The sequence below is a fragment of the Serinus canaria genome, chromosome 3 (genome assembly GCF_022539315.1).
Source record: "Serinus canaria isolate serCan28SL12 chromosome 3, serCan2020, whole genome shotgun sequence".
Lineage (NCBI taxonomy): Eukaryota > Metazoa > Chordata > Aves > Passeriformes > Fringillidae > Serinus > Serinus canaria.
The window spans coordinates 78,073,173-78,101,090 of record NC_066316.1 but is presented as its reverse complement, the minus strand read 5'-3'; the positions used below and the strand labels follow the sequence as shown (position 1 = coordinate 78,101,090).

General features: G+C 37.6%; 1 protein-coding gene and 1 long non-coding RNA gene across 4 annotated transcripts in view; one reads left to right on the top strand and one right to left on the bottom strand.

The window, feature by feature from the left end:
• ZNF292 (zinc finger protein 292) overlaps positions 1 to 27,079 on the top strand; it is a 48,472-nt gene extending 21,393 nt beyond the window's left edge. The window contains exons 2-8 of the mRNA XM_050972026.1: positions 4,825 to 4,979; positions 5,457 to 5,535; positions 6,856 to 6,991; positions 12,827 to 13,029; positions 15,793 to 15,929; positions 17,102 to 17,243; positions 18,980 to 27,079. Coding sequence (XP_050827983.1) covers positions 4,825 to 4,979; positions 5,457 to 5,535; positions 6,856 to 6,991; positions 12,827 to 13,029; positions 15,793 to 15,929; positions 17,102 to 17,243; positions 18,980 to 26,158 — 8,031 coding nt within the window. The 3' untranslated portion in view covers positions 26,159 to 27,079. The remainder of the gene's footprint in view (positions 1 to 4,824; positions 4,980 to 5,456; positions 5,536 to 6,855; positions 6,992 to 12,826; positions 13,030 to 15,792; positions 15,930 to 17,101; positions 17,244 to 18,979) is intronic.
• LOC127059364 (uncharacterized) lies at positions 324 to 22,298 on the bottom strand. 3 transcript variants are annotated; one of them, XR_007777056.1, is made up of 4 exons: positions 22,151 to 22,298; positions 21,672 to 21,820; positions 10,734 to 10,855; positions 4,973 to 5,497 (listed from the first exon to the last, which is right to left on the bottom strand). It is a non-coding gene; the product is annotated as an uncharacterized LOC127059364 (long non-coding RNA). The 3 variants fall into 3 exon arrangements; XR_007777057.1 differs by lacking the exons at positions 4,973 to 5,497; positions 10,734 to 10,855 and adding an exon at positions 324 to 4,448; XR_007777055.1 differs by lacking the exon at positions 10,734 to 10,855.
• Positions 27,080 to 27,918: the final 839 nt, after the last annotated feature.

The window sequence follows — 27,918 nt, the reverse complement described above, 5'->3', positions numbered from 1 at the left end:
AAATGCTTAATATAGTTCACATAATGGCTTGGAAGTGGCTGATCTATATATATGAGATAAAAATAGCACTGTTTAATGCTGAAGTTAGTGCCACTGTGTTAGTGCAAGCTTCTTCTTTTAACAGTGTGTTTGCCACTTTAAAAGATGGTAGTAACAGGTCACCAACACTCCAAATACTCTTTGTTAGATGGTGTATTCTGAGAATTTGCCAATCTGTTGATTACATCTATTTTGCCAAACTGCTAATGAAGTTCATATCTTAAAAATGAGATTTTATTTGCTTCAGTTTATTCTTAATAATCTGAATGTAGATTGTACTGGTCTTCATTGGACTGTCATAATTTCTGCCAGTGCTTTTATAATTCTTCTCTCATCCAATTTTCTGGTATTAATGACTACATGGTATTTCTGCAAAGTTCCTGTTTGTCTGGGAGAATTCCTGCTTGGTTTTGTTATAACGGATCAGCAGTCCTCGGTATTCCCCCTTGTGAGATTGGATGGTGATACTGCCTAGCTGGTGGTTCTTTAGCATGCTGACCACCTACCATGAAACTTGAGATCTCCTGATCTTCTTGTTAAGGTCTCAGTGGTCACTTGCCATGTTATGAATCAGTGTCTCTCTACTGAGCCTGTTGGTTTTCCTCCTTAGGTTCTCATATTTGCAATGGCAGGAGAGAATATTCTTGATACTCTTCAGTCACACTGCTTAGATGACCAATTGTTCAATTATATCTTCCTACCTCCTTCTCTTTTCTTACCCCTTCTTCTTCCTTCTTGTCCTCAACACTTTGGGACACTTCAGGATATGTTGTCCTGGCTTTGTAGCTAAGTTGGAAATGTCCTTCATTTACCAAAGCTTACATTAATCTTGTTGTTTGCTGTGGTCTTTTGAAGAGAAGATGAGTAAAAGTAGGTGGGTCACATTCAAATTTACATCAACTAATAACATGGTGTTTTAAGTATTAAACAGGATTCATGACTTCATAGATCAACTTCCTAAATATCACCTTACTGACAGGAGTTACTTGGCCAGATTTAACTATTTGGCTTCTAGGCTAGTTGTAGCAAGTTTGGACAATCAGGATAAAAGCTGGGTAAAACTGAATGGTACTTTATGCTCTTACTGCCTTGGTCTTATATGTTAGCTGCCACTTGGGAGATTGGTTATTGTTGTGGTTTGGTTTGGCGTTTTTTTAATATATATTTAGTATAAAAAGAGAAGTAGGTTTTTTCAAATTAATCAGAAAGGGAAGTAATTCTGTGTGACAGTGTTAGTTTTAACCATTTATCTCCAATTACAAAGCTAATTGTCTGAGCTAAGTAGCATTCCAAACTAATGCAAAGAATTTTCCCAGCATATCTGTGAATCAATATGAACAGTATGCTGTGCTGAATTTCAGATTAGTTGTTTCTCACATTAGCATGTTGGTCCCTCTTTTATTCAGTCTCACCAGCAACTTGTTTTCACATTTTCCCTTTACAGGGAGAATTGTCTTTTAAGCAAGTGTGAAATTGGTTAAGCTGTAATACTCTTTTAACAAAAAGCACTTGGGTGGTGTTTTCTCCAGTACAAAAATGCAAGTCATTCCAAAGCACTTAAAAGAAGAAAAAGTTTACTCCGTAAGGAAAAAGGATTATATCACTGTGCTTTTTATTTTAAATTTCCTGCAAGTACTGTACCGTGAAAGGAGCGGTATTGATTGCTCTAGTGAATTCTTAACAAGAAACAACATCAGGTTGAGGAGAGAGGGTTACTTCTACAGGTCTGTGGCTTTCATGTAAATCGAAGCTTATGCTATTCCCTCTTTTTTATATCAGCTGGACAAAGGGAAGAAAGGGTTTCCATCCAAAACACTGCTCCAAGACCCAAAAAGTGAAGAATATATAGTATACTTTCCTGGGCTGTTTTTTGTTCAGCTTTGCTGTTTTGCCACTAGAATCCTTAAACATGTTGGATATGAAAAGTCAATAATGGAAATCATAGTACTTCTGCTTATGAGAGTATCAGGACAAAGGGAGGCTTTTTGCTGGAGTTTCTTTGAAGGCAGTTGCTTTGTTCTGATCTGATTATTCTAGTGCATTGAGCAAAATTGCCAAGTGGTATTGAAATAGTGTTTGCTAATATTGTCATCTTGTTTATACAGTCCTCCTCTGTTTTTTCTTACCTGCTTCAACTCTGTTTTGCTCTTTCTTGATTTCTCTGCCATGATCTGTGGTGCTGTTTTGCTGCTCTTAGGAGAGCATCAAATTGAGTGTTAAAGTAAAGCAGACAATATTCCAGTCAGGTTAAAGGTTACAGTAGGAAGCACTAGACGCTTAGAAGCATCTTCTGCTGCAGGAGAGAGGTAGACTACGTAACTTCTTTACATATTGATTGTGTAGTAAGATCTCATTTAAAACCAAACCAGGCTTTAGTGAATCAGTTTGCCAAAACTTGCATAATTCTTACCTGTTATGTCCTTGAATGAGATACCTTTGTGCCTTTGTTTTGAGTGTACAATATATAACATGGTGATGGTATTGTAATTGCAAATGACCACATGAAACAGATTGCTGATTCAGTTTGGTATAGTTGACATTTTTTATTGAGAGTATTTATTTGCATATTAAAATGTAAGAATTTTAAGTATGTTCTTAATGTTACCACTGGCTAAGTCAGTAAAGACAGCCAACATAGACAATGCTGAATTTAACTTAAGCTCAGCTTTTTAGCTAAGCTAGATTTGAAGACAGGAATAAACCTAGTTTTGTTTTGTCTTGTTTTTTAATATGATGGCTTGCATTTCTACAATAGTTAACATTGGTTTTCTTACTTTCTGATACATAAACTTGCACCAAGTTCCATTTTATCATTTGAGTTGCATTGTATCCCAAACAAGAGCAAGTCCTTTTAGATAGTTGCACTGATATGGTAGAAACTAAACAAATTTTCAATATTTGTTGTTAAATGAGTTGAGAACCACTTTGTTCTGTTTCTTATTCAGGTGTGTGTGGGACTCTGTAGCAAAAGAACTTTGTTGCTCAGAGGGCTCTGATTTTTTTTTTTACCAGAACAAACTTTGTCGGAATTGAAACAATGTTGTCAAAATTTGTTTGATTACAGCCGACCTTATGAAAAAGAACTGTGACTTTTGCTAAATGTCCTTGACAGTATGCGCTCTGTAACATGCTTTCACACAGACAAACCTGATTTCCTTCTGTGAAGTAGGTGGTTCTGCAGACAAGGGCATAATGGCAGATGTTTTTCTGCCAGACATCAGCAGGTCATAGTATTTCATCTCCCATAGTATTCTTAGAAACAAATCTATGAAATAGTCCACTGCCTGAAGTGTGGGTCCCCAACACTTAGTCGTATGAAGTCCAGATGGCAGCCAGCTACTTGTGCTTCCTGTGCAAGCTCAATACTGGAGCAAATAGTTTCTTAACTTCTTTATTAGCAACTGAATGAAGGGACAGAGCACATCTTCAGCAGTTTTGTGGATGATAGTGATTTGGTGGGAGCAAGCAAAGTAAGAGAGAGGTCAGAGAGACTGTTGGGAGGGAACTCAGCATCTGGGTGGAATGCACTGACACGTGGTTTGGCTAGGGTGAGCACAAAGCTGGGGGGTGGGAGGGAGTGTAGCCCCATGCACCTGAAGAGGCTTGGGACCAGCTCTGGGGCAGCAGCCCAGCTGTTCTCCTGAGCAGCTCCAGTGTGCCCTGACTGAGCACCTGCTACACACTCAGCTGTGCTTGCACCAGTTTGATGAGGATTAATCCCTCTGTTGAGAACTTGTGGGACCGCTTCTCTAGGTACTGGTGGAGGAAAATCATAATAAATGGAATTCTAAACACTCAGAAACAGGTTGCCCATAAAGGCTATTGGGTCTCTGTTCTTCAGGATACACACAGCTCCGTCAATATATTCCTCCAAACCATACATCATAATGACCCTGCTTTCGGCAGGACATCAAACAGCCAAAAGTGCTCTCTCTTACTCTCAGCTTTCTGTGTGTTTACATCCCTCAAGAAGCAAACAGCAAAACTGGTCATCTTAATAGGACAGACTCCATGCAACCTGCCATGGTGTAGGGATTAGTTTGCAATCCATCAAGTTACCGTAGACATGATAGCAGAGGTCCATGGGGGATGTGGTTGGGATGTTGACTGGATTGTTTGCCTAAATGTGTGTCCGAGTCCTCTGGCATTGACTGAAATGAATAGAAGTCTTCTGCACTTTGGTTGATGATGTTTATTTCATCACTTTCATGAGTTGTAGTTTGAAATCACAGTTTGTAGGTATTCATGTGGCAAGTAGGAAAACAGTTTTTTTACTAATGAGTTTTTGATGTACAAATGGTATCTTTAAAATGCATAGACCATATTCCTTTCAGAGCCATGCAAAAAGCAATGTCCTGAAGATACCTGTATCTTCAAGGTGGCAAGGCAGGGGAAAAGCAAAACTGTTCCTGGAAGTAGAAGAGTTAAAGTAAAAACCAATACTTTCAGATTTACATGCTTTAGAAGTTGAACTGTAGAGATTAATGTCTAAAAATGAGTTTTTAGTCCCTTAACTATGATATGCTCTTCAGGCTTCTGTATTTGGAAAATAGGAATGTAAAATGAATCATATGATGTTACCACAGGGAGGAAGTGTCAGTCATAACGTTTTTATATGATCAGAGAATGATGATGTGTGGAGCCATAAGTGTCAGTTGTTAATGAAACAGTAAATTTTAAGGCAAAAAAGCATGCTTTGAGAATATGTAATTCATATTAAGGAGATCTACTAGTGAGAAATTTAAAATTTTAATTTTGTATTCTTTTTTTCCTTTTCCTAAATAGACTTTGTTGGAATATGCAGAAAAGTGGAAGACATCAGAAGATCCTCTGCCTCTGTTGGAGGTGTACACGGTGGCTATCCGAAGTTATGTTAAAGCACGACCTTACCTTACCTCTGAGTGTGAAAATGTAGCCTTTGTGCTTGAACGTTTAGCACTGTGAGTATGGTTCTTTGTTTACTGAAACCAGTCTGTGTGGTATTAACTTTTCATTGCCTAAATGTTTTCCCAGTCCAGTTCTCAGTATCTACCTTCCTCATGGAGGATGCTGTATGTAAGGGAGAATATCTGGTTGCTGGAATTAAGGCAAGAAGGATTCCTGACCTTAGACAAACCAAGATTCCTGGCTTGAAAGACTTTGCTGTTATTGATCTGCATACAGTCTGAAAGTGCATCAGTTTGCACAGGCTTTTACAGAGCTGGATTCAATGATTTTTTTAATGGTCCTTTAGAGAGCTTGTTTTTACAGTTTCTGCAAGAGTGTTCATGGCCTGTTTTTCTTCATGTGTTCAGGGAAGCAAACTGTTTTGTGGCTGGTGTTTCAGACAACTATTTTGACATTAGAATAAGGAATTGTTGATTATACAACTTCAACATCAAAAATTTCCTCTGATAATTTTCCTTTTTGACTTCCAGAAGCTGTATTGAACTTCTACTGTGTCTGCCTCTGGACTTACCTGAAAATAAATGGGAAGAATTTCAGGCTTTTGTACAGGTGAGTTGAGTTCATAAAATAAAGACTGAATAGCTTTTCAGAATGGTTTGGAAACCTAGGTATATTAAGTATGTAAGGAGCAAGGCCTTCAGCTGGAAATCCTTCATACTCTGCAGTAATTGCTGAAAGTAATATCATTTGTCTGCATGCAGCAGCTGTTGAAAAAAAATACCTACGGATTATTGAAATAAAATACATGTTTTAAAATATAGTTGATTATTAACACTCTTAGAAATGAAAAATTATCATATAAGTAATTCTTTACTATATATGGTTGTATGTTTGAAATTTATGAATGAAAGGCTAGCTGATACTGAGGGGTTTTAAATCTCTCACAGGGCACTGGCTGGTTAAGGTTTGAGCACTGCATTAAAGGAGGGTGTTGGAACAAGTTCTGCTTCTCAGTATTTATCAGAAATATGTAGTGGGAGGTCCAGCCTACAGTTTTTTTAAAAAAAAAGGAGGGGGGGAGAAAAGAATAATAATGAAAAGACCAGATACAGTTACCTCAGCATTCTGAGCATAAATAACATAGGAAGATGAAAGGCTGATTATTTTAGAGTGAATTTTAACTAGCAATTGCCTTATATAAGTCAATACTGAAGAGATGTGTTTGGTCCTGAGGGGTTCCACAGCCTTGAGAGCAGGTGGAAAAGTAAAGAAAAATAATTTCTTGGCTGTTTTTTTTTTTTTTAAAGGACCAGTGTAAATTGTGTGTTGCTACTTAAGCCACAGATTTTTGCAGGTATTTGTTTTGCTCCCAAGTGTACATCTGCTCATAGAATTTGTTCTAGTATACAAGTGCCATGGAAGATATTTTAATTGATTTTAAGACTCTATGTTTCATCATATTTGCATAGAACTATGCAGTGAGATCTTAACAGCTAAAGTCCTTTGACATTATAAAAATTTTTTTTCACTGTCTACAGTACATAGAAATTGAGCTGCTGAACAGTTTGAGAAGATAAAGTTTAGGCACCTGGTACCAGAACAATACGTGGACTAGAGAAATTGCTCATCCATTTTTAAAAGAGAGGCCTATTTCAAAATTTAGTTTCAGAAATTTCAGAAGTAGCCCTGTTAATAAATCTCAAGGTGAGTTTGAAGCACTCACTTGTTTTGGTTTCTCAGCTTATATCTTAGGCAACAGAGGCAGAAGTAAAACCTATATAGGCTGAATGTTAAGACTGTTTTGTTATACATTGAACTCTCTATCTGGTAAGGTGCTAATGTGATAACAAAAGGTATAAAGGAGTATGAAAGACACATTATTTATGTCTGTTTAAAACAATACCTTGTTTTGTAAAATGTATTATTCAGGTGGCTCATAAAAACTTGATGGAAAATGGCAGCCAGGAACTGCACATTTTAACAACACTTACACAAGAGAAGGGAGTGTGGAAGAACCCAGTATTGTGTGGTATTCTGTCCCAGGAACAGTTGGACCCAGATAAAGGTAAAATTTTAAGTTATTTACTTCAATTTTATGGGACATTGAAATATTATGATTGATGGAAGTTGTTTGTTCAGTATAGATTGTGATAATTTATAAGCTGTATACATAAATATGCATGTAGCATTTTCTGAACTATTAAGATAATATGTTCATGGTAACATACAAATAAATTAATGTTGGTATTTTGCATAAAACACAATCATCCCTCAGCTTCTCTTGCCATTTTCTTTATAACCCATGTGAAGGGAGTTTACATACTGGCTAATTTACGATGGGGTAAGTTCAATACTGATATGCAAAATTATTTGACATAAACCCAAAAAATAAAAACTGCATCTATTTTTTTAAATGAGAATGTCGTTTACTCAGTGATGAAATGCCAAGAGGACCTTTACTGAAGATTCATTTAGACCTGAATGCTGAGAATGGCTAACAGTAGTTGCATAGGGAAGAGTATATCCTCAGCAGAGGCTTACAGGAATAGTGCCCTGATATGTTATTTTTTTTCGGTCATTGCAATTCAGAAGTGGTATCCTTGTGTGAATAAATCTTAATTGTTTTTTTGATTCTTAAATGGTTTTAGAATCTGTATAAGTGTCACACATAAGCAAGCATCTGTGGCAAAGTTGCACAGTTCTTACATCAAGTGAAGTAGTTCCTCTTAGTGTCTGTCTCCTTTTAGCCTGGTGCCTGCTTATTACATGTGATATTTTCTATCTATTTATAAGTTAACTATTTTCACATCTTTCAATGAATGTATCACAAGACCTGATTTGATAGACTGCTATCATATCTCATCTTCTCTCTTCTGCAGTGTCTTACATGTCTTCCAACTTTACTGTCCCATTCCTTGTGGAACTGTTCCCATTCCATGGGGAACTAAAGGTTTATTCAGCAGTCAATATGATTTTCTGCTTCCTTCAGCATTCCTTTCATAATATTTGATAATAATATTGCTTTCATAACATTAGCCTTGCTTCTTGACTGAACATTGAACCAATGTTTTCTTAAATCAGAACTAAACAAGACATTTTCTTGAGGACTAGTACCTATTTCAGTGTTAAGATTTTCCCCTATCATGCTTGTGTGTACAGTTAGACTTGTATATTTTTTCTCCATGAAAATAAGTTTGGGGATTTTATCAACATTTTATCTGTTATGCTGTGTTATGGACTGTTGGCATGTTTTTACTACCCTGATTTTTTTTCAGCATATTTTGTCATGGTTCTCTGCCCTTTTCCAAATGTTTATAAAAGTGCTGGACATATGCTGTCCCTGATACAGATCCTACAGAAACCCACTGAGAGTTTGTTTGGGTTTTTTTTTCTTTTTCCATTAACTGATAATTTATCTGTACAAGGCTCTTTTTTTTACTGCCAAGAGAGCTTGGTATCTTTAGGGATTTGATGGGCTTCTTTTAGTGCTTTTAGAAAATAAGTTGGATCTCCTTTTATTCGAATTACCAGAGCTCCCTTGGGTAAGTCCAGTAAATGTATAATGTGATTTTCAATTTTTTTTCAGAAGTTGGGCATACTCTTCCTCAAGATTTGCATTTTGTTACTTCTTTTAATTACTTATTATACACCTTATGTAGACTTTGGATTTGTATGCAGTCCTCAGAGTCCTACACTAGAGTAGTCCTTCACTATCTTCCTCTCAACCACACTTCATCCACGGTAACTTGTAAGGAACTTGTAAGAGAGAGGTTTAATTAATGTTTAATTGCCTTGATTTTGAGTCTTTTTAAGAACTTGCTCATGAGCTCAATATTGGATGAGGAGGACACAGGGCAGCAAGTAAGATTGTGACCATGGACTTCAGGAGCGCTAACTTAAACATTTTTAAGGAATGTCTTGTAAGAGTCCCATGGGAGCAGGTCCTGCACTGCTATAAGACATTGCATTGCATTGCATTTGCATGGTGACTGGACCTGCTATTACTTCAGGTTTCACCTGCATGACTTCTTTTTTTCTCAAGGTTGCAGATGATAGACAGGAAGCATTTGTATTTGGAGAGAGGAATTTTCTATGTTTCTCCACTTCATTAATTGGTTACGGAAGGAAACCTTAGTAATGTTATCTTAATTTTCTCGCATCATAGTGGGTCTTTTGTCATACTGGCCTCCTTCTGAACTACCAGATAGCTTAATGTGAGCTCAGGACTGATATTAATCTAGAATTGAAACTGATCTGAATTAATAGCAATTGAACATTACGTTTTCTGAAGTCATGTGGCTGTCTGTGCAGCCTTATTGCTCAGTGTGCCAAAGACTCAAAAGTGAAGTACACCAAAATGTTTAAGGTTATACCATAGCCTATGCAATATTAAAACACTGCATTTCCATCCTCAATTTTTGTCAGTGTGGCTTGTGCTCTTTAGCATGAACCTGCATTTCCATCCTCAGGATTATCATTTTCATGTAGTGATGGTATAATCCTTCAAATCTGTCATTGGTATCTCCTCAGCTGATACTGAGGGTGAGTGGAGGAAGTGTCTAGAGGAAAAGGATCTTTGATAACCTTATGAAAAGCTAGGCTGCTGCTGCTTTTTTGGTAACTAATTCTCATTATCCTTAGAGATTTAAACCTGGATGCCAAGAGTTAGGTTCCTGAATTTTTCATAAGTTTAAATGTAGTAGGGAGGCATCTAAAGAATATCTTACTGAAAAGAGGATCTGGATACAACCATCACTATCCAGAGATTGTCAAGGTAGATAGCAGGCAGAATGTAACAGCTAATGTGGATCTATTCTCAGTAATTAGAGCACCTGTCATCAGAAGCTGAATGATAACAGCAGCCTTAGTTTAGAGAGGAGAAAAATGTGTTTTCATCCTGGTTATACTCAAGGCAGCCATCTGGAACTTCTTTTACCCTTGCTCTAGACACTGTGCCACCACAGAAGCATCCAGGATTGATGCTGCACTCAGCAGAATTGTGCTGAGATGTTTGCATGAAGGATTCTGAGTCCCAGCTCCTGGTAGATATGGGAAGCACCAAGTCAGTTCTGAGTCACCCATAGTGTGAATACACATGTGGACTAACACTTGAAGATGACTGAGGAGGTGTTGTGGCTCAACCCCAGCCAGCAGCCAAGCCCCACTCAGCCACTCCCTCATTCCCCCACCAGCAGCATTGGGGAGAGAATAGGAAGGGCAAAGGTAGAAATCTCATAAGCTGAGATAAAGAAAGTTCCATAGGGAAAGCACTTGTCTCAAAGCATTTTTATAAATTACTATTGTTATGGTAGGCTAGCAATTTGTCCACAATAACTTTTGAATTTGACATTGTATGATAAAATATGTTTATCAAATGTTTAAAAAATAAACAGAACTTTCCTCAGTAACCTCAAAATCTTATCCTTAGGACTGTTCCCCACCATAAACTTGGTCCTGTAACCCCAGCACTGGTTTTTGTCTTAATATGTCAGCTTTAGTTAAATTACAAAACAAATGTATTAAAATTCGTGTTTTGAATGAGCTTTCAGATGTTAAACATAATGGTTATAATCACTGGGATTAGAATAAAGGCTTAAGAGCTAATATGTAACTGGTAACCCTGAGGTCTTCCTGTGTCTTTTTGAGAAGATAACAGAAAATGTGCTGATGCTTATGTAGGCTAGGCTGGCTGAAGCAGTAAATGCTAGAGGAAGGGGATTACTAAGAACTCGCAGATAGAATGTAATGTTTACAATATTAAATGCAGCAATTATAGTAATAAATCAGAGTGAAACATCTTGGATTACCAATATATCTTGAAGTCTAAGGTCTTCCTGTATCTTGTTACAGAAATAAGGTAAAATGTTCCAATGTTATTCCAGGTGGACTATCCAGGACTAAGCGTTGTGGGCGAAGGGATTATTGGTACCTGGTAGAGGAAGAGCAAGGTTAGGCTGTTGAATGTGGTTAGTCACAGGGTCATTTGTGGGTTGGCAGTAGTGTGAATGTCTTTTATAATGCATTGGTAATGACATTAATGGAACGTTTATCTGCTGCTTAGAATGTCCCCTAATAAATACAAAAAATGTTTACTGTTTACCCATTGTCTGTTAGTGTGCTCTGGTTTTCCTGCATAAACACAAATCTGGTCATAGCTTCATTGCCATGGGGAAAGGAAGAAGGAGCTCATATGATTTGAATATTCTTACACATCAGTTAGCCATTGCTGATCATTTGTTACAGGGTACAAGGGTATGGACAAATAACTGAGAAGTTGGTTGAAATGATAATTCAGTCATAAGTCTGAAAATGCCTGAAAGATAATGATGGGGTTTAACAGGCCCAATTTCTGCAAAAGGCAACATTTTCTGCCTGAAAATCTTGTGCATTAAAGTGGTAAAGAAAACCGTTGACCTGATTCTGATTTTAAGATGGACTTCTAGTAATGTTCCATATAAGCAGCTAGAAGAAAGAGAAATCTTGAAATGAAGACAGTAGTGAATCAAACTAAATAGTATGGGAAGAAGCAAAGAATGAGATTACCTTTTTTTTTTCAGGTAAACTATGTTTTGTATTCTACTAGTTCAAGTATTACAGAGAGAATTAATTTTTTACGTGTTGAAAGTACTTATTTCATCAAATATTTGAAAAGTCAAGAAAATACAAATCAAGTGAATGGGCAACATGATTTCAGTGAAATACAGGATGAGGAAATTAAAAGGTATATGATGAAAGTTCCTGTCAAAATGTGTCAGAAAGTGAGCACTGCAGATGGCCAGAAGGCTTTGGGGACTACTCAAAGGCTGGAAAAAATCTCATTCAGAAATTATCAAGATTTTACTCCTAATACTGAAAGCATATCATGAATGTGCTAGTTTTCACAAAAGAATAAAAAATCAGTAGAAAAAGTCTGCTGGTTTTAAAGATGTGAGAATGTGTTATGAAATTGAAGTGAGGGCAATTGAAAACCAAGGGTTTTTTTATGCAGTACATACCTACCTTGTGAAAACAGGGAGGGGATGATGTCAAAAGGATTAGAGAAAATTGATTGTCTATGTGTCTAGTTTTAATAATTGACTTAAAGTGTTCTAGAGGTAGTACTAAGCCTCATGCTTCAAAGCTGAAACAATTTTCATCTTGGAAGATCTGGATGAGACCCAAGATTAATATTTAAGATATGGAACATTAACCTGTGTTCCCCCTTTTTGTAGAATTCTTATGCCTTCCATTGAGGCACCTCAAGTTGGGTTGTTAGTGTAGACTACAGAGTTTAGTTCTGGTGGGAGCATGTTTGAAAAATCCAGTTCAGTACCCGTGTCTTTTGAGTTTTAGACTATGCACAGTCAAATGTACACAAGATATGCCTCTTTTTTCAAATAAGGAAACTTCTTTGGTTGAAGAACTATGAAGTGTTTGACTGTATTCAGTGGGTGTATAATACGAAACATTTCACACCAAAAAAAAACAGGTTCAGAAACTTTTGTACTTGTCACATATATCCTTCAATAGCAAGATCTTTAAAAGGCAACATTAGCAAAGGCATAGCGCAAGCGTACAAAGTATATGAGAGTGTTGTCTTTCTGTAGAACTATAATTAAATGGTATCTAAATATTTTAATGTTTATGTGGTCTCTCAGTCTGTTTTGTGTGCAGCTGTTTTACCAAGAAATTAGAATCAATTAAAACCTGCAAGTATATAAAAGGTCTGTGACAGGGAATCTTTATGATAAAGAAGTGCAGTTCGCTGAGAACCTTTTCCCTCATCTTTGCTTTGTATCTTTTGTATCTGTTTTGATTGTTGTAAATTTTAGGGGTCAACCACGATGAGTAAATGCAGTCTGTTAACTCTGTAACATGCTTATAATATTTTGACCTTTTTTTTTTTTTTTTTTTTTTTAAGTGAATGAATTTTTGGTGTCAGAAGGCCCTGTTCTGCTGGATATGCGTATTAAGCACCTAATGAAAACAAAGCAATTAACGCAAGCTACTGCACTGGCAAAACTCTGCTCTGACCATCCAGAAATCAGTGCGAAAGGCAATTTCAAGCAAACCTACCTGGTCTGTCTTTGTTCAGGATCACCAAATGAAAGGCTAATGGAAGAAGTAAGTAAATAATGAAGAATTTTTTTTCTTAGACTTATTTCTTTAATGGTAGTAGAGTCATTAATCATAAGCTGGTATTCTATAGAATAGGTTTTTCTTTTAAAATATGATATAAAATATTTTTGGTATTTATTTTCATTCAAGTCACTTTTAAGCTGGGTAGTAATGACTCAAAATTCTCATGGAAGTGTATTATTAGGTCATTAATGGGCATTTTCTGGCTGTGCCATAACTCTGTGCTTGATTTTGCTTGAAGTATTTTAAAACTCTGCCTCAGACCTCCTTAGTAAAGTGAAGTTATTAATTTTCCTACTCTTATTACTTGAACTGTATTCTTATTTGTGTATAGCTAGTACATAGAATGGGGCCCTTTAGATCCTGCTTGCAGTTCAGAGAATAAATGTAACTTCACCCAAATTCCTGGGTGCAATTGAAGGTGAAATCAGATCTTTGATCTGGTTTGTAATATAAAATCCTTCTAATTTAAGTACAAAAGTCAGAGAGGAGATGACAGCTTTGCTCTTTTGCATTCTTTCAGGTGGCATCTTCATTTCTCATCCCACTCCAAAGTTTTAGCTAAGCCTTTTTCCTTCTTGAAGGAAAACGAACTGCAAATGTCACTTTTCTTGTCTACCAGTGTCTCTCCTGTCTTTTTGTTGCTGTCATCTTTTTATGTTAAATATTAAGCATATTGCAATTGAACCTAAAGGGATAAGAGTTGTGCACTGATTAGAGCTGGAAAACTTTCCTGCCCTAGATACAGATGAAATTCTAAGATGACAGCTTCTCACTGAGCGTGTTCTTCAGATACTCAGTAGAGTTGGATCAGTCTTGCTCTCCTCCCAGCTCCAGCTGCTGCAGACCCAGTCAGAACAGGCTCAGGAGGGGCTATGATAGGGCTGTGCAATCTTACCTTTGTTTGCTGGAGACATGCAATGGAACTTAGAATTTATGACCCTGTAAACAGGCTTCCTTCCTTCATTACTCAGCCCCAACACAGAATGGGCTGGTTCAGTGAATGAACTGTGAATCCCCTGGACAAAAGGAATGGGTTGGCCTTGTTTCTTTGGATGCCATAATGTACAGATAAGTTCATATTGGGTTATCAGAGAGAACCTAATACAGGTATTTCTGAGCTTTGGATTGCTTAGATTAGCAGCTTCAGCTAACTGTTTGCAGTATTGCTAACCATTTTGGAAAGATGATACCTTACCATGAGAAGGCAGATAAGCTTTAACATGTCAGGGTGGACTTACAAACTGAGGACAGTCATTTTTGTAGTGTGAGAAAAGCAAGAAAATAGTAAAAAAGGTGCAAAAAAGTATATTATTGGTGTGGAAATTTTTATATCCATTCAGACAGGTAGGAAAGTATCATTTAGGAAAGCTTTCAGCATGGTTTCCTAATAGTTTCCTTCAATAATGTGAAGAATTCAGATCTGCAGTATGTGAAATGCTAGACTGACAAACTTGATGTACAAACCTTTGTTAGAAACAGCATCCCTTAGGAAGTGTGACAGGCTGGAAAAGCTTTTAATGATGAAAGTTCCCTTATTATGAGTTCGGTTTGCTGTATTCTTCTCTAAGCTTTTAATTGGTAGACCCTGTCTGAGATGGGGCACTGAGCAAAGCAGACCTTCAGTCTAAATTGCTATTAGATTAATACTGTTCCATGTTAAGAAATACAGTTTTCTCTAGAAGATTACTTTGAGGTTATTAAACCTCCAGTGACATTCAGTGAAGGGCTGTTAGTATATTTACGAAGTGTCAATTTAGAGGTGTGAAAATAAGTAGTTGTACTATTCAAAATTGTAGTTTGATTGCTGGATACCGTGGTGCCCAATCCAGCTGTGCTGCCGCCTTACCCAGAGTGCCGGACCAGCTGGGTGTTTGGGTGAGCACTTCTGTTTCTTGCTTTGGGTGGTCTTGTGATTTCTCAAGAGAGACTTCCAACAGTGCTGTTGTCATAGTCAAGCTATTCTTCAGCTGCTGGTGTCAAAGAATAAATACCAGCATGTCCTGCCAGATGCACTAATTGATGTAATCAAACCAGTCTGCTGAGAACCAAATTAGACAGTAGTTGTTACAGCAAGTGCACTGATTCAGTACTGATCTAGCTGTCTAGTAGTACTGGGCAACTGTGATTTTTCCTTTGATTTGCCGTAAAATGAAGTACTTCCATTGGTACTCGACAAATAATTTATATTGTACAGACTGTAGCATTCTTCTAGAACAGCATTCAGATGACCTGCTTCTTACTGTACAGCTTTCCTTTTCTTCATATCTTTGATTTTTTAAAAAGTACTAGAACAGTCATGTTAAACTTCAGATTCATTAACCATCCAGCTCATTGTATTAAAGCAGTAATTCTATCAGTGAGAAGTAAACTGGATTAGAATTACAATTAATTTCCTTTTTTGTGTTAAGCTGCAATTTAAAGTTATGTCTTCATATCACTATTACCACATGTATGTGATATATATAAAAAATAAATATATTTTGAATTTCTTAGGTGAGTGGGACACTAGATACAAATAAGTTATGTCTGAGAAAAAAGTTTATGTTCACTCTAATAAGACAGTTTTTCTGGTGGCATAATGATTTTTTTATACTGTCTAGAAATATACTGATTTGCTTTCAAGCTCATTTCTACCTGACTGTTAAATTAAAGTTCTGAATTATTGTCTTGCAAAGGCTAATGTAACTGTGTGTTTGAAAATGCAACCACTTTCTGAGTCTCGTTCTTCTCTTTCTTCTCTTCTAGATTGCAGAAGTAGATTGCAAAGATGCACTAGAAATGATCTGTAACCTGGAATCTGATGGAGATGAAAAAAGTGCTCTAATTCTATGTGCAGCTTTTCTATCTCGCCAGCTGCAGCAAGGGGAGATGTACTGTGCCTGGTGAGTTTGAATCTTGTTTTCTATCTAAGAACAAAAACTTAGTCTGGGGAAGATACATAAACCACGAGTTAACTTTGTTTAGCTTGATAAAATCTGTGATCTAAACAGAAAGGAGATAAGACTCTTGGAAAGCTAAAAAAGAAAAGAAATGTATTTTGCAAGATAAGCATCCATTACAGGAATTTGAAGGGTGTCTGTATGATGAGGCAAATACCAATAGCTGGTTAATAATTTTTCCATAGAAATAAGAAATTTAATAACTGCAGGCAACTGGTCAGCATTATGTCAGCATTTAATGAGTAAGTACTGTTCTTTCTGGCCTGTAATAACACAGTATTTCTTTTTCTAACAAACTTAGAAAGGAAGAAGCTCTTTACTACTGCTATAACCACAATAATAAGCTAGATGAAGATACTTATTGTTTAGGGCTTGCTTTCATTAATGTGGGAACAAGTAACTGGTCTTTGTTGGCAGATATTTGAGCTGTTAGGGTTTTAATTCCTTCTGCTAACTAGCAAACCCGTATAATTCGTGAAGTATTTGCTTTGTCTGTGCATCTCTGTTTTATGTGCAGCAGGAGGAGAAAACTGCTAATGCAGGATTTTGCTTTAAGAGATTCTGCTAAAGTTTTGGGTGATAGAGCATTCCACAAGGTACTAGGTACTCTTGGCTCTTGCACCTGAGGAGGAATCAACAGATAAGATAATGTAGATACTGTAATACTGTTTGGCTTTGGGGGCTAATTTCTTGCTAAATCACAGTCACATTCAGTTCTTAAAGCAGAGTAGCTTTAGAAAAAAGAGAGAAAAGCCAATCTTCTGTAGGTCTTAGACGAGTTCAGAAGAATACAGTTCCAGTCTTTGAATAATAAACTACTGTGCAAGGCTTCTTTTTTCCAAGGCCACATAATGAGTAAATTATGTAGCAAAAATTGTGGTAATACAGGTTTTATTCTGAACTGCCCTTCTGGAATTGAGTCATTGTCATAATTTTTAAATTTAGGTACTTAATAGTGTGGGTATTTTAATAAAAGATAAGGTGTAAATAAATAAATAAATTTCAGGCTTTTTCCTTTCCCGAAGACAAAATGGAAACTGTTCTTAGCCTTGCATTTCTTGTTATAAGACTAGTGGTTGCATTGATGGCCCTGAAATATTGTTCTCTTGTTCTAGGGAACTGACTCTTTTCTGGAGTAAACTGCAGCAAAGGGTAGAGCCTTCTATTCAAGTGTATCTAGAGAGATGTCGTCAACTTTCTGTGTTAACTAAGACTGTTTATCACATTTTCTTCCTGATTAAAGTAATTAATTCAGAGGTAAGGATACTCATGAAAGAATATTTTTGGCACTTTCAATGGAACTGTAATCAGGAAAATTTATGAAAACTTTTTTAAACTTCTTTGACATCCTGTCTTTCTGTAGAGTATCAGTTTCAGGGCAATCCTAATTAGTTTTAGGAATGGCCATAGCCACTTCCTTCTGCAGGTAAATTATGAATTGATTCATTTTGAATCGTTAAAACTTTGGCTCCTTTGCAAAAAGAGTGGGATTAAACAGAAAAGCTGGATGCCACAACTGAGATGAAGAAAGAACTAAAGGTGAGGTTATGGCCTCTAGATTTGCCTGTGTCCTCTAAATGTGATATTTTCTGTAGGGAGGCCCTAACATTCCTCGCTGTTATTTTTCATATTTTAAAAAATTACAGAAAATTGAGAGGACCAGCTTATGAGGAAAGGAAATGAAGAGTGTATGTTAATAAATAAGAAAAGGAAAATTACAGGAAATTAGAAAGAAAAGAAGAAACTACACAAAAAAAACCCCCAAAACTACAACTCAAAACCTTTTGAATTGCCATTTGTGAATGCAGTTTATTTTGATAAATGAAATACTTGTCACTTGTGGGCTTACATACAATGTATTAAAACCCTGCTCATCTTTCCCAGCTAACCTTGTCATCTAGTTTTCTTAGTTTCTTTAGTAGTTGCAATATTTAATATTGATAACTAAATTGAGCTCTTATGAAGATTTCTGTAAGTTGGGAAATTAATTCTAAGCATAAAAATTCCTGGTTTTGTTTTTCATTGTTTTGGTATGGTTAATCGTGGGCTTCTAAATTTAAAGATTTTTTCCCTCCCTGTAAGATGTGAAATAAATTGGAATTAGAGAGGGGGAGGAAAATAACTTTCACAGAGTCTTGTGATATTAAAATCTCTGCCTGCTCTATGCTATATTGATTTTTCTCCAGTGAGCATTTGAGCATTTACTTGTTGGCAGAAATTCGAGGCCATGTAGGTAGTAGACTTGTACATTCATAAATTTGTTGAACTTTATTCTCCTGTATACCACAGCCTCTCTTGTGCATCCCTGGCAACATAAAGAGTTTGTAAAGTCAATGTAAATGTAAATGGTGTTGCCTTAGGGTAGGAGTGAGTAAAGACCACGTGACCTTTAGAACATTCAAATGATGGAACATTTAACAAAATGTAACTACACTTACTGCTTTCAGTTGGACTGAAGCCTTGTGTTCAGTTGAGGTCAGTGGACTTTGAAATGACATAATTTTTAAAAATAAAAGAAGTAAAGCTTTTACTTTAAGTTATCTCTAAATTATTGATCTTTCTGAAGATCACATGTTTTTCTTTAACTGTAGCAATTTTTACCATTTGATTTCTGCCCAGTGTTAAGTTGATGTTTCATAAAATCTCATCTCAAGTACCTGTGGCACAACTGACAGGCTTTAGTCCAAGGAAAAGGCTCAATATTACTCTAATATAAACCAAACATCTCTAACATACAGTGTAAAAGTCCTCAAACTAGACAGAACATACAATTAATTGGTCTTTAGTTGTCAGTAAACTTCAACATTTTTTTAGTAGCATGAAGACAAATTATGCAACTTAAAGAATAGCATCTGAATATAATCCATTCTGTTTCATGAGGTAAAAAGCATTACTGTGTGCATTTTTTTGACATATATGATTGAATAATGACATCTTCAAAGTATAGAAAGAGTTAGATAAAATGACTTACTAAAATTAATCTTGCTTTACAGATTGATGGTGCTGGACTTGCAACATGCATTGAACTGTGTGTGAAAGCATTGCGCTTGGAATCCAGTGAAAATGCAGATGTCAAGATATCTATTTGCAAGACGATCTCCTGCTTACTTCCAGATGATTTGGAGGTGAAACGTGCTTGTCAGCTGAGTGAATTTCTACTGGAACCCACTGTGGATGCGTATTATGCTGTTGAAATGCTATATAATCAGCCTGACCAGAAGTATGATGAAGAGAATCTTCCAATACCAAATTCTTTGCGCTGTGAGCTCTTACTTGTACTGAAAACTCAGTGGCCTTTTGATCCAGAGTTCTGGGACTGGAAAACTCTGAAGCGTCAGTGTCTGGCACTTATGGGAGAGGAGGCATCCATCGTGTCATCCATAGACGAACTAAACGACAGTGAAGTTTATGAGAAGGTTGAGGATGGCCAAGAAGATAGTAAAGAAAGCTCTCTGAATGGGCTTGCTGGCCTTGATGAGGCTACCAGCCTTCTTAGGGGTATCAGAGATGAAAAGCAGAAAAAGAGAGAAATCAAAAAACTCAGAGAGAGGGGGTTCATATCAGCTAGATTTAGGAACTGGCAAGCTTACATGCAGTATTGTGTGTTGTGTGACAAGGAATTCCTAGGTCATAGAATAGTTAGACATGCACAGAAACATTATAAAGATGGAATTTACAGTTGCCCTATTTGTGCGCAAAATTTTAATTCTAAAGAAAACTTTGTTCCCCATGTAACTTTGCATGTGAAAAAATCTAGCAAAGAGAGATTGGCTGCTATGAAACCACTGAGGCGACTGGGAAGACCTCCTAAAATAGCAACTGCCAATGAGAATCAGAAAACTAATTCGGTATCCAAACAGGAGCAGCGACCCATTAAGAAGAACAGCCTCTATTCAACAGACTTCATTGTGTTTAATGATAACGATGGCTCAGATGATGAAAATGATGACAAAGATAAACCTTACATACCAGAGATAGTGCCAGTTCAAAAGCCACCCCCTGTTAATGAATTCACCTGCCCTGTAACACTTTGTAAAAAAGGCTTTAAATATTTTAAAAATCTAATAGCACACGCAAAGGGCCATAAAGATAATGAAGAAGCTAAACGTTTTCTTGAAATGCAGAGCAAAAAAGTGATTTGCCAGTACTGTAGACGACATTTTGTAAGTGTTACTCACCTGAATGATCATTTACAAATGCACTGTGGCAGCAAGCCTTATATCTGCATACAGATGAAATGTAAGGCTGGCTTTAACAGTTACGCTGAGCTGCTGACCCATAGGAGAGAGCATCAAGTCTTCAGAGCTAAGTGTATGTTTCCCAAATGTGGCAGAGTGTTTTCTGAAGCCTATTTACTCTATGATCACGAAGCACAACACTATAATACCTATACCTGCAGAGTCACAGGCTGTGGGAAGGTGTACCGCTCACAGAATGAACTGGAGAAGCATATTGAGGATCACAACAAGCAGCCTGAAAAAGAAGAGCAGCCTGAAAACCAAATTGATCAGCCTGATCTTAGTCAGCCTTCTAAAGCTAATGAAAGTACTGATGGAGTTGAAGTTAAAGAGGAATTGACATCTCCTCCAGCTGAAAACCGAAGCAGTTTCATTGAAGGAAAAAATGTCTGGAACCAAATCAAAGCAGAACCAGTAGGGAATGAAAGTGTAAATGCGTCGGTGAGTGTACTCCAGCAAAGCAATTCCTTGCCTAATGCTGGTTCAGAGCAGTCTCCTATGGGTTCAATAAAAGCAGAAGAAACAGTTCCAGCAGGCAGCATTAAGATGTCTGTTGTTAACCAGAAGATCCGAGATAACTTTGTAAAAAGAGGTAAATTGGCTGCTACTGCCAGTAAAGTAGATACTACTAAACCTGGAGCCCAGCAGTTGTGCTCATCACTTGACTCCTGTCTTCCAGTTTTCCAAGAGAGAAAGGAGGAAAGCTGTCTCAGTCAGACTCAGAATATTCAAACTGTTTCTGTGACCTCAGACACATTAAAACCAGAAGCTCTTGAATCAAAAAGCTTAGAAAGACAAGTGAGCATTGTAAATCCATTCAGCATGCAGAATCAGACAGGGTATCGAAACGGTGTACCCATTTCCAAACTTGAAATTGAAGACAGTATTAAAGCTGCAGCTAATCTATATAACCTGCCTTTAAAGACTTTAGAAAGTATTACATTTATTCCATCACAGCCTAACATAAATAACTCTTTAGTTCCAGCTGTATCACCAGCAGCCCCAATTCAGAAATTTAATTGTCAGGTTGAGGGGTGTACTCGAACGTACAATTCGTCTCAGAGCATTGGCAAACACATGAAGGCAGCCCACCCTGATGAATATGCTGCTTTTAAAATGCAGCGTAAAAATAAGAAACCGCGGAAATCCAGCAATCTGCAAAATGTGCCGAACGATGGGAAGATTGTATATCTTATGCCATCCCAGGTGAGCAATCCCAGTGGTGCTGCTTTTACTGCACAGAACAAATCAAATTTGAATCCCACCTGTTCCAGTCAAGTGCAGCATGTCTCAAGTACTCTTTTCCCAACCCACCTAGAAAATCTGGCAAATCCTATGTTGCCTATAGTGGAAAGTGTCATAAATCCAAATTTGTCTGCTCGTATTAAAAGCGAGCCTGAGAGCGTTTTGTGTTCACAAATGGAAAATTTGTCTGCTGCAACCTTACCTTCCCAGTTGGATGATCTGGCAAAAACAGTTATGCCTCTGAATATTGATGGTGGTTCAGATCCTTTTCTTCCTTTGCCTGCGGAAAATGGTCCAATGTCTCTATTTCCTTCATCAGCAGAGAATCCTCCAAATTCAGTCTTCTCACAACTGGAAAATAACACAAATAGCTTTTCTTTGCAACTAGAAGGAAACACTAGTTCTACCTTCCCCAAAGAGGAGAGTGTTGATCAAATGTTTCCCTCACAATTGAGTAATGAAAATAACTTCAGTGAAACCAGTTCTCAGCACCCAGCTTCAGAAAAGGTGAAAAAAGATCGTGGCAGGGGCTCAGGAAATGGGAAAGAAAAGAAGCCAAAGCATAACAAGCGAGCAAAGTGGCCAGCAATAATTAGAGATGGCAAATTTATCTGTAGCAGGTGTTTCAGAGTTTTTACTAATCCTAGATCACTTGGTGGTCACTTATCTAAGAGGTCTTACTGTAAGCCTCTTGAAGGATCAGAAATTTCTCCAGAAGCTCTGCAGGCTAATGGACAATCTTTGCTTGCCAGTATGATTCTTTCTTCAAATTCATTAAACTTGCAGCAACCTCAGGAGTCTGCCTTCAATCCAGAGACGTGTTTTAAAGATCCATCCTTCCTCCAGTTACTTGCAGCTGAAAATCGTTCTGCACTGCAGACTATGTTTCCACGGGCCAATGTGACTAACTTTAATGCCAGTGGGAATGAGGAAGGTAATCAAATTATAAAGCAAGCCTTGGAAACTGCAGGCATCCCGAATAGCTTTGATAACACAGAAGTCCTTCCACGTGTGGTTACGACAAGTTGTGTCTCTGGTACAACTCAGATAAATGCAGCCATTCTCCCCAGCTCAGCCACGCCCTCTCTGCTGCAGACAGTCGGTAACCCCGGTACCCTGCTGACAGACCAAAACAGGACCCTCAATGCCAAAATTCCTCCACTAAATGAATGCAAGACTTTGCCTGTTTTTGCAACAGAGGACTTAATGCTAAAGACTGTTGAAAATGGCTTGTGTCCTAGCTCATATTCTAACACTGTTGCAGCAGCACAAAACTTTGCAGGGAACAGTTCACGAGTTTCAGTAATAAGTAGTCCCAAGAATTCGGGATCGAGCAACTTGAATAAGAAGGGAACCAGCTCCTCAAAGAGGAAGAGAAAAACGCCTACACCCCTGCTTCTACCCAATACATCACAGAAATTAGCAGTAAACAATGCAACAGTAATGGGACTTCTAACCAAAAGCACTGAAGGAAACATGCAAATACAGGGAGAAAGTTTTCAGTCCAACTTGCTGGCAAATTGTGGCTCTCAAACGGTGGTGGAAAACCTCGCACAGAAACTCAGTAATGTTGACAATCAGTTATTCATGGCCAGTATCAAAGATAATTTCAAAACAAACCTTGAGGCTCATACAGTTCTGCCCCCTTTAACAGTAAAAACTGAAAATGGGGATTCCCAAATGATGGCTGCAAATTCTTGTGTGCAGGCAAATTCGGAAGAACAGATTTCACAGGACAGTGTTATGCAGAACTTCGAAAAAACCCTGGAAATAATTAAAACTGCTATGAATTCACAGATGCTTGAGGTGAAAACTGAAATTCAGGATACTGTTGCTGCTTCAGGACAGAACTTGCAAGTAAATAACACCCAGGCTGCTTCAGATAATTCTGCACACGGTGTAAAACTACCCACTTCTACACAGTTGGCTCTGCACACAGGGAATGTTACTGCTGCAAAGGGTAGCTCTGCTCAGGCTGAGATGCCTCAAAAGGATGATACTCAAATGTCAGAAATTTTGGAAGCCTTGCAAAAACTGAAGCTAGAAGATGATTCTCCCATTCCAGTCTCTGAGACCGTTTCTCAGTGTCCTCCAGCAGATAAGCTAGCACCAGCAGTTCCTGTTGTATCACTTGAAAATAAACCCCTCATCCAGCTGTCTCCAGAGGCAAGTAGCATTCAATTTAGTGATAGAGTTAATAAACCTTTTGTATGTCAGAATCCTGGCTGCAGTTACAGTGCTATGACAAAAGATGCATTGTTTAAACACTATGGCAAGATCCATCAGTACACTGCAGAAATGATACTAGAAATAAAGAAACATCAACTGAAGTATGCCCCATTCAAATGTGTTGTAGCTACCTGTCCAAAAACATTCACAAGAAACTCCAATCTCCGAGCTCACTGTCAGCTTGTACATCATTTTACAACAGAGGAGATGGTAAAATTAAAAATTAAGAGGCCTTATGGCAGAAGATCTCAAAATGAAAGTGTAAACACAGCCCCACAACCTGTTGAAATAAAAAATGTGCAGACACTAGTAATAGAAAACAAAACTGTAGCTCCGTTGGTCAAAGAAACTCAGATAAAGGAAGCTGTAGAGCCTGTAAAAGTATTGGAAAAACTTCTACCAGAAAATAATATTCCTGAAAGACTGGAGAAACCTCCCCAGGTGGTTTCTGTTCCAGTGGAGCAGCACAATGCAGCATCTTTTGATAGTATGCAGGAGCAAGCCAAAGTACGCAAGGCTAGGAAGCACAGGAAAGAGAAGGAGGAGAGGAATGGTAGGAAGCCTGTAACAAAATCCCTGGACTTTCCCACTAGATACAGCCCTTACAGACCCTACCGGTGCGTCCATCAGGGCTGCTTCGCAGCTTTTACAATACAACAAAACCTCATTCTTCATTACCAGGCTGTGCACAAATCAGACCTCCCTGCTTTTTCTGCTGAAGTGGAGGAGGAGAATGAGCAAGGCAGAGAGGAACGCGAGGAGGTGGAAACCAAACCTGCTGTCAGAGAGTTCAGGTGTGAAGTGAATGACTGCTCCCGTATCTTCCAGGAAGTTACCAGCTTGATACAGCATTATATGAAGCTTCATGACATGACCCCAGAGCAAATTGGAAACATGAAATCAGCTCCAGAGGTGGGAAGGTTTTTTTGTGACCAGTCTCAGTGTAAGTCTTCGTTTACAGCGTATCTTAATTATGTTGTGCATCTTGAGACAGAGCACAGTGTTGAGATAAAGCCAAACAAAGTAGAAGATGATGGCATGTTCAAGTGTGACTGTGAAGGCTGTGACCGTATTTATGCTACTAGGTCTAACCTCTTGAGGCATATTTTTAACAAACATAATGACAGGCATAAAGATCATCTAATAAGACCCAGGAGGCTGACACCAGGCCAGGAAAACATTTCAAGCAAAGCAAATCAGGAGAAACCGTTGAAGTCTAAACAGAGAGGACTCAAAAACAGATCGGGAAAAGAGGGTAACAGGCTGTCAGTGAAAACAAAACGAAAGAAAAACATGAACTTGGAAAACAAAAACTCAAAAGGTATACAGGTTCAGGAAAATAAGGCTTATTCACTGAAGCGCGGCAAGTACGTGTATTTAATAAAGGCCAGAAACGATGCCTTATCGGAATGTACAAGCAGGTTCATAACTCAGTATCCGTGTATGATAAAGGGATGCTCGTCCGTAGTCACAAGTGAAAGTAACATAATAAGGCATTATAAATGTCACAAACTGTCCAAAGCTTTTACTTCCCAACACAGGAATCTTCTTATTGTATCTAAAAAACACTCTGTCTCCCAAGTAAAAGAAGCCTCTTGTGAGCAGGAGGAAACTGATAAAAAAACTGACATGAAAGAGCCTGAAACGAGTTTGACAGCGAGCAATAATGATTCAAGCACAACTACCTTATCACAAAAGGAAACTGAAAAAGGTGAGAAGGATGAAGTGGATGAACTGACAGAACTGTTCATTACTAAACTAATTAATGAGGATTCTTCAACTGCTGAAAATCAAGCAAAAATCTCTTCCAGTGTAAATAGTGACTTGCAGGAGACCAGCTCCTGCCCCTCAGAGAAGCAAAAATCAAACAACCTGAAAAGAGCAAATAAAGAAAAAAATGTATCTCAGAGTAAGAGAAAGAGAGCTGAGAAAACAGAGGAGGCACTGCCCAGTGGTGTGAGTAGCCTGCACAAAGAGGAAGAGACTGCTGTTGCCATTCAAACGGCTGAGGAGCAACCTGCGGCTTTTGACTGGAGCTCGTTCAAGCCAATGGGTTTTGAAGTGTCATTCCTCAAGTTCCTTGAAGAATCTGCTGTGAAGCAAAAGAAAAACTCTGAAAGAGAATACCATAGCGGCGGAACCAAGAAAGGATCCCATTCAAATTCTCGGAAAGCCAGCGAGAAGGCCCCTGTAGTAAACGATAGCGTCTCTTGGCCATGTTCTGAAACTGAAACCCTTGTACCGTTTGCCAACCCATCACGGCTTCCATGTGGTGATAATGTAAAGATAGTGTTAGACAAGACTCTTAAAGACTGCACGGAGCGTGTGTTGAAGCAGCTTCAGGAAATGAAACCTGTGGTCAGTTTGAGAAAGTTCGAAGGACGTTGGGAGGATAATCCAGAGGTTATAGCTGCAAAAGTAATTGTTTTGGGTACTGAGGAAGGGGAATCAAAATACTGAAAACCTAATGTGTTAAACCATGACCTGTAATAGAATTTATTTTGAATAGGAAGCCATCAAGCATGCTAGTAACTGTGGAGCTCTTTTATTTTGAAGTGATTTAATCTAGCAAAAAACATGACATGAGTCATGTAAATGTCTTATTTGTTTTTATCCCTATGGGACTTGAAGAAAGTAATTGCTTCAGTTTTGTAAATACTTGATCAAGACCTCAACTTTCTATCAGATTGTCCTTTCCATAAACTAAATCTTTGTGAGTTGTCTGTGATTGGTATCTTTCACCAGGTTACTTCTCATGTATAACAGTTTTCTTTATTTGTAGATACATTTTTTTGTATATATTTATTATTGTAAATCATTTGCTGCCACCAGCAGTCTGTAAGTCTAAACTATTAAATGACACATTTATATTCGGAATTTTAATTTGTAACTAAGTGAGCAAGTTTTTAAAACTGTCCTTTAATCATTTTAAATTAAGAACTTTTGAACTAAAGCTAGCTAAGTCTGCCATATCCAGTTTATTTTGCATAAAGCATTTATTTACAGAAGAAAAGCTGGATAAGATCACATTTCATAGGTTAAACGTACTGACACACTCTCATTTTTGTAAATTTTAACATCCAGTATCTATGGATGATATTCATATGTAGTTAACACATAAATATAATAGTTTTCTTATAGCTACATTTTTCATTGCTTTTAATTGGTTACAAAGCATTTATGATTCCATAATAAAAATGGAAATGTGAATAAAAATAGTTTGCTACATTGAAGATTTAAAACAATATTTGGTATTAAAGAATCCGTTGTGAATGTGATAGAAAATTAGTAGTGTGGAGCAGTGTATATATTTGAGGTGGTGATTTGTGAAGTAGCCCAGTATTGCCTTAAATAAAAACACATTTCATTTCTTGTTTTATACATGTGATCTTATAAAGGTTATTTTTGTTTCTGTAACTTAGATTGGTGTATAGTTTAATTTTTGTTAAAAAAACAAAACAAAACAAAAAAACTTCAGAAACCATTTTTGTAAATAGTGGGTTTATAAAACAGATGGGTTTATTTTGATAATACCAGTTTGGTATCTATCTATAAAATACACGAGTCCTTATGCCATACCATTAAAAACTAAATAAACAAGGCACTTTCTGAAAGGGAAGTGAGATGGTGATCTTACAGATAAACTCGGTGGTTGTGCTCTGTTGGTGGCATAGGCTCCTTTTGCGCTCCTCTGCCTCTCGCTGACTGTACGTGGCACCAGTCACAACCTCTCTTTTCCACACTGGAACGAGCCTCAGAAGCGGTGCTGCTTGTAGTGCCCGGGATTGGAGCAATTCCTCTGTATGCTGCTAACTGAAATGACAGGTATCCCGTTTGTTGAGTAACCAAAAGTGTGAATGCATTGGTGGGAGCTGTCAGTACCCAGGAATCTTCAGTGTTGGTTTTCATGTGTGGTTATGTTTGACTCAGCCAGCTGGATTGTGTGGTACCAAAAACTTTTCTTGGATTATTATCATTACTGGATGTGACCTTACCTTCAGTAATATAAAACAGTCTTTATCTGGGGTGAGATTGGCTTGATTTTTTTTTCTATTAGCTTGTCTTGCTGTGTAAGCTTTTGCATTAAATGCTAGATTTGACTGCTCGTAAGCTATTCACCTGGAATTTCTGACAGTTTTCCTGAATATCAGTGCAGAGGGCACCTTCCTTCAACCAAATGAAGTGACTTATTACGAGAGTGAGGATTATGTGTGAACAGC